The following is a 6,058-nucleotide window of genomic DNA, read 5'->3' as shown; positions in this document are numbered from 1 at the left end:
TAGCGAAAATTGCTGCTTTATAAAACAACTATTTATGAAAAAAAAAACAGTTAGTTCGACTACCAGCTTATTGCCACAATCAATTCATAGATTTGCTTTCCTCCTGTTAAATTTACAGTATCTAGGTCTAGGAAGATTTCGCCGACTCTTCTAGAATGATTATATTAGAAGTAATGAAGTATAGTATCCTTTCGTTGATTTCAGGTGTGACATGCACGCCATCCTCGGACTTCTTCTAGCGATGGTAGCGGCAGTAGCAGCATTCTCGAACAGTCAGTTTGTTTAGTTACAAATTTTTTTCAAATGAAAAAACCAAGTAGTTCCGTATAGAGCCACCTGGAAATTTGCAGCGACCAAGTGCTACCGTAGTCGAGAGAACGTATCACTCTTTAGCTTCAAAATCAGACCACTACGGAATGATTTACAGCTTAAGCTTAAGCGAATAAGTTTACTGCTTAACGCTACCGCCGAAATGTCCCTACAAACTTGTTGTTGCTGAAGCTGAGACTACGGTAGCAGATGCAAGCGAGTTTAGGACAATGTTCGATCCTCTGCAAGAAAAACTCCCCATATTTTAGTGCTCCAATTAAAAAAAAAACTCCGTTTCTTAGGGGTTCGACAATACGAGTGGACCAATCGCAAATGGGTTTGGAGTACTATAGACAGCTCAAATTACACAAATGGTTTGTTATCCGATATCCTTTCACCTCAGAAAAGAACAGATATCCACCAGTATGTCAAAAGTTTTCCTTATAATTATCCGGTAGGTGCTTTTTTTAGGGGGCTCAATGCCAAGTGATTTTCTCAATCTCAGAAACGTAACCACTTCAAAGTACGTATAACCATGCAAATTCATTCATTGAAACAGTTTATCGCACCGTCCCTGTTGCCTTATTCTACAACAGGCTAAACTCTGTTTATTTGTCTACTTCATCATGCTGATTACGATTTACCACTTTTGGCAGAAATGGCATTAAAAGCAGCGTATCGCAAAACTGACGTAGTTGGGAAACGTGTGGGAAACTAGAGAGTTCCGCGTATATATTACGAGCACGAGCGCAGCCCCACTCAATTCCCCCTGATCGTTTTAAAAAACGGCGCGAGAAAGTATTTTCTTCCTACGAAGCAAGTTAAGACGCCCTGCCCTTCTGCACGCGCCGCGTCCACGAGTGAGCGCGCGAAAGTCAGTGAGGTATCCTCATCAGTCTAATCAACTGAGACCAATGAACCGACTGCTAGGGGGACTGGAAAGAGCAAAGAGGCACTTTCTAATGTACCTCATACGAACAAAGGAGGTTTCTTTTTTGAAGGCAGCATACCACGAATCTGACGTGGTGCAGATTTCAGGTGGAGTATTCGTATACAGTATGGGAGACTACGGAGAGGAGGGTGATTCCGCCCATTTCTTCCTAATTACCGTAAAAAACGGCCCGGAAGATACGGCTTCATTCGTTTTGGCGCACCATTTTGTACAAGAGGTTCGATTGGAGCGCGCCAGTCTTGTGCGGCGCCGCATCTTCCGGGCCGTTTTTCACGGCAATTAGCAAGAAATGGACGGAATCACCTCCCTCTCCGTAGTCTCCCATCCCGTGTACGAATACTCCACCTGAAATCTGCACCACCTCAGATTCGTTGCGTGATGCCTTTAACTATCCTTTTTTGACGGCGTTTTCCAGGAAGATTGGGGAGAATTCAGTGGGCTATGCCCATTTTCAAAGTCTTCACTTAGAACTCTATAATTTCCCACAGGTTCCCCAACTACGTGTCTTTAACGGAACAATTCACATAAAAACGTCGTCGGAACTATTCTGAACATGGGAACAGCCACTTCCCTAAAATGCGAAGTGGTCCCGGTTTAAGCCCATAAATCCTTACCCTCACTATAGTCGGATCAAAACGACATAAAGCACGGACAGTTGCGTAAGCGGCTGCGCTCGAAGCGGTTCGGTGGAGACAGCGGTTGGAATCGAGGTGGGACCATGGCGAACTGCAGAGATTGGTGGCGGTAGCGAGGATTCTTACACGATCCTAACCGCTGCGCTCCACCGCGCCGCTTCGAGCGCGCAGCCGCTTGCCTAAATGTTCGTGCCTCATGTCGTTCTGACACACAACTATACACCCCCCGCCACTATCTATTCGTGGATCGATTCCAAGGTGCTCAGCTTCGTGATACGTCTTTTAATCATGCCGGAACATCGCTGTTACCAGTTAAAGGCATCACCCCACGAACCTGAGGTGGTGCAGATTTCAGGTGGAGTATTCGTATACGGGATGGGAGACTATGGAGATGGGGGTGATTCCGTCCATTTCTTCCTGATTGCCGTAAAAAATGGCCCGGAATATGCGGCGCCGCAGTGTCGAACTCCCTGCATAACGCCTGAAGCCCGGCCGTTTTTTACGGCAATTAGGAAGAAATGGACGGAATCACCCCCCTCTCCATAGTCTCCCATCTCGTATACGAATACTCCACCTGAAATCCGTACCACCTCAGATTCGTGGGGTGATGCCTTTAAACGGCTTTCTATCAAGAACTATTTTCGCTGTAGGATTGCCCAATGGCAACGGATGTAATTACAAAAGGAGACCCAAACAGTAGCAGTCATACCCAGAATTTGCTCTCTTCTGAGGTGACTACTGACAGTGAAAAAAAAATAAAACTCGAAAATAATTATTAAAGATGAAATAGAATGAAAAAATAAAAGAAGACGTAAAATAAATAAAAAGCTAGAAAATAGAAATTTACATCTTTCCCGAGCCAAGAGTAATCTGTGAAGTGCTCCGGTCAGGAAGAATTTCTGAAGAAATTTTTTTAATGTATTCATACATTTAAAAAACGATTAATTAGATCTACCCTACCACCATTAAGATCATACCTCATGTGTTAAAACTAAACATATTCCGTAGGATTGACCTGTACTGAAGTCAAGATATCATTTATATTTGGTGTTCCTGGTTATTTTTAATCTTTGAGCGAATGTTAGGTCCGCTCGACTTCAACTGAATTCCCTTGCGAGACTGTGGGCGGAAATGATCATTATCCAGAAGTGACGCAGTTATAATTCGGCTAGATTGGCAAGCTGGTTCCTATCTATGGGCCCAATAAAAAAAAACCAATCTGTCGGGATGTGCTGCACCATTAATTTGCGTTTCCGAAATGATGGTTCTGAATGATGTAGCCCTTAGGGGACAACGCATTACAGGCGTACACATTCGGCCAAATTTACAAGATAGTTTCTCTTTATTACCAAGCATAATATACGGTAGCAAAATAAAGGTAGAGAGAAAAGGCCGAACCTCCTACAATTCCTACAACGGAGTGATCGATTGATAAAGGCGGGCGTGTTTCTGTATCCGAGCACGACATTCTCATCATTTGATCTTTGAACATATTTTTAGGTGACTTTTTCATACGATCCGCAAAATGGATTCCGTCAGGAGGAGCCGGTCTCGTCTCCGGCAGAGGAAATTTCCGACCAGGATTCACAGGAAGAGATTGGAGGAGTGCTATGGCAGAACCAAATTTCAACAAGGTTCACTAGTAATCATTAATTTCACAGTAGAAATAAATTAAAGGCAGCGTACCCCACGAATCTGACGTGGTATGGATTTCCCATGGAAAGTTTCTAGGTCATGGATTGCGGAAAACCAGTTGGTTCCGCTCATCTCTCCGTGATCATCGTAAGAAACGTCCGGAAAGCCGCCGTTTTCTTACGACGGCTCGCATTGCAACGCACCACTCTTGCGCAGGCGCCGCTTCAGCGAGCGACCCTTCGAAGATTAATAAGGTCTCCTCACCAGCCTATTCAAGTTAAACTGCTGAGGGGAACGGAACGGTGCACATAGAGGCGCGTTCTAACGCACCTCGTAGGAAATAAAGCGATTCCCATGCAGTTTCTTACGATGATCACGAAGAGATGAGCGAAAACACGTGGTTTTCCGCAGTGTAGGGTCCCGCATAGAAACTTTCCATCAGAAATCCGTACCACACCAGATTCATGGTATGCTGCCTTTAACTGGGACAACTATGTGGCTACTCCATGTTCAATACTTGTTGACCTATACTTGTGTTCATAAAGTGTTTTGTTTTAGAGATCCGCACAACCATGGTTCAGCGAGGACTATTAGGAAATTGATCAGACGAGGAGGGAGGAGAAAAAAAAAGAAAACACCTTTGACTATACTTCGTTTGTCATCATTTAAGCTCATTTTATGTTTCGATAAAAGACTCGCTGTTGTTATTAAATCAAGATGAAAATGACTAAAAGGAGAGTTAGAGGTGGATATTTCACATCAGATTGGCGTTTTCATATGAAAGCAGATTAGATTATCTGAAAGTACTTGCAAATATACCTACTACTAATATACGACCCCGTATAGGAACTTTCCATTAGAAACGTCCACCTCTGGTACTTCATGGTATGCTCGTGTCACCTTGGTCACACTGACTCCTATTGTTCGTCGATTTTTTAGAGCTAGCGTAAGTAGTACACTTAAGACAAACAAAAGAAAAGGAAGGAAAGAAAAGAAAAGGAAAGAAAGAAAGCAAAAGAAAAGAAAGAACACGAAGACAAAGTAACTTTCGCATCACTTATCACTGCCAGGTAACATACATTACGGTCAAAACAACAAGGAGCACAGTACAGTTGCGTAGGCGGCTGCACACGAAGGGGTGCGGTGGAGCGTAGCAGTCATTATCGAGGAGGGACCTTTGTTTTGAGTCCCAAATGCAAAATTTAAAAAAGTCGCACAAACTCTTTCTGATAATATTGTTTGGAATTTTAATTTATATAACATAGATTTCAAGTATCATATCAATTTCGTCCGTTGCACCCATGTTCAAAGAATGGACTTGGGAACTACGCCATCTCTTAGTATCATCACCAATCTAACATAGATTCTTTGAGTGGATGTAACATCTGTTCTATAGCAGACTCAAAACGACATGAAGCACGGTGCAGTTGCGTAAGCGGTTGCGGTCGAGGCGGTGCGGTGGAGCGTAGCGCTTAGAATCGAGGTAGGGACCCTCGCGAACCGCCGTTCATTGTTGCGGTTCACGATGGTCCTACCTCGATTCCAAACGCTGCGCTCCACCGCACCGCTTCGAGCGCAACCGCTTCCGCAGCTGCACTGAGCTTCACGCCGTTTTGACCCGATTCTACCCCATAAAGAAATTTTGTGAAGATTATTCTTGAAACTGCCACAATTAAGCACTCTAGGATCCTTGAACTACTCAACAACAGGAAGTACTTTTTATTATACAAATGATTTTAGTCAGATACTAACTAACACAGAACGGAATTTCCTCCTAAAATACGGGGTCAGCTTTGTAACTGAAATTAGGCACAAGGACACGAGAACAAAAAAAAAATGAAAAAACTATGAATGCAAAAATTACGCAGAAACGAGTTCGGAGCATTCACTTTCTACAGTATTCTTGAAAGATTCAGCACTAATAGGTGTAATGAAATAAACGAAGCTCGGAGCAACTCATTCCCGAGTGTTGACTTCTAACCCTTTGACGATAGCGTAGCTCAACGATGATCCGCACAATTTTCAACGGTTATTTCTCATGACTTCTCAGTTTTTAAAAGTTTTATTTTGTACCTAACGGGTTTGCCATCTTCGAATAATGTAATAATATGCACGAGATGGACCAGGGAAATAAAAACATAGACCGCGTCAGATACGCAGAAAAAAATCGCGCTGTCGTTAATGGGTTTATAGCGATTTTACGAGAACAGTAATGGGTTTATAGCGCTTTTACGAGAACAATAGAATCAATAAGCATTGCTAATCGATTGAATCGAATGAATATCTTCATATGAATGTTGTCGAATGAGTTAATCCATAAGTCATCCGAATATCAGTCTTCATAAAGTTTTGGCATGAATGCTCCGTTCAACAAAACTATCGAATTACAACTTATCTGTATCTAAGTGCTTCATAACAAATTTGAACGTAAAAAAAAAACAGAAACAATCAAACAAACATGAGTTGGAAATCATGGACAAAAAAGAGGATAAAAAGACAACAAACAAAGACAAAAAGTGCGTCCAGC

General features: G+C 42.7%; 1 protein-coding gene across 2 annotated transcripts; it reads left to right on the top strand.

Annotated features, from left to right (window-relative positions):
* Positions 1–211: 211 nt before the first annotated feature.
* RB195_000371 (uncharacterized protein) lies at positions 212–4,125 on the top strand (the record flags this gene model as incomplete). 2 transcript variants are annotated; one of them, XM_064196664.1, is made up of 4 exons in its annotated part: positions 212–272; positions 612–683; positions 3,397–3,530; positions 4,090–4,125. In XM_064196664.1, 4 exons carry the CDS (start codon positions 212–214, stop codon positions 4,123–4,125), a joined length of 303 nt encoding a protein of 100 aa, XP_064052545.1. The 2 variants fall into 2 exon arrangements, with proteins under 2 accessions (XP_064052545.1, XP_013297148.1); XM_013441694.2 differs by lacking the exon at positions 612–683.
* Between the last annotated feature and the right edge of the window lie 1,933 nt (positions 4,126–6,058).

The sequence above is a fragment of the Necator americanus genome, chromosome IV, assembly GCF_031761385.1.
Source record: "Necator americanus strain Aroian chromosome IV, whole genome shotgun sequence".
In the NCBI taxonomy this organism is placed as follows: Eukaryota; Metazoa; Nematoda; class Chromadorea; order Rhabditida; family Ancylostomatidae; genus Necator; species Necator americanus.
The sequence above is the reverse complement of the archived record's forward strand: the minus strand, read 5'-3'. Positions and strand labels throughout refer to the sequence as shown.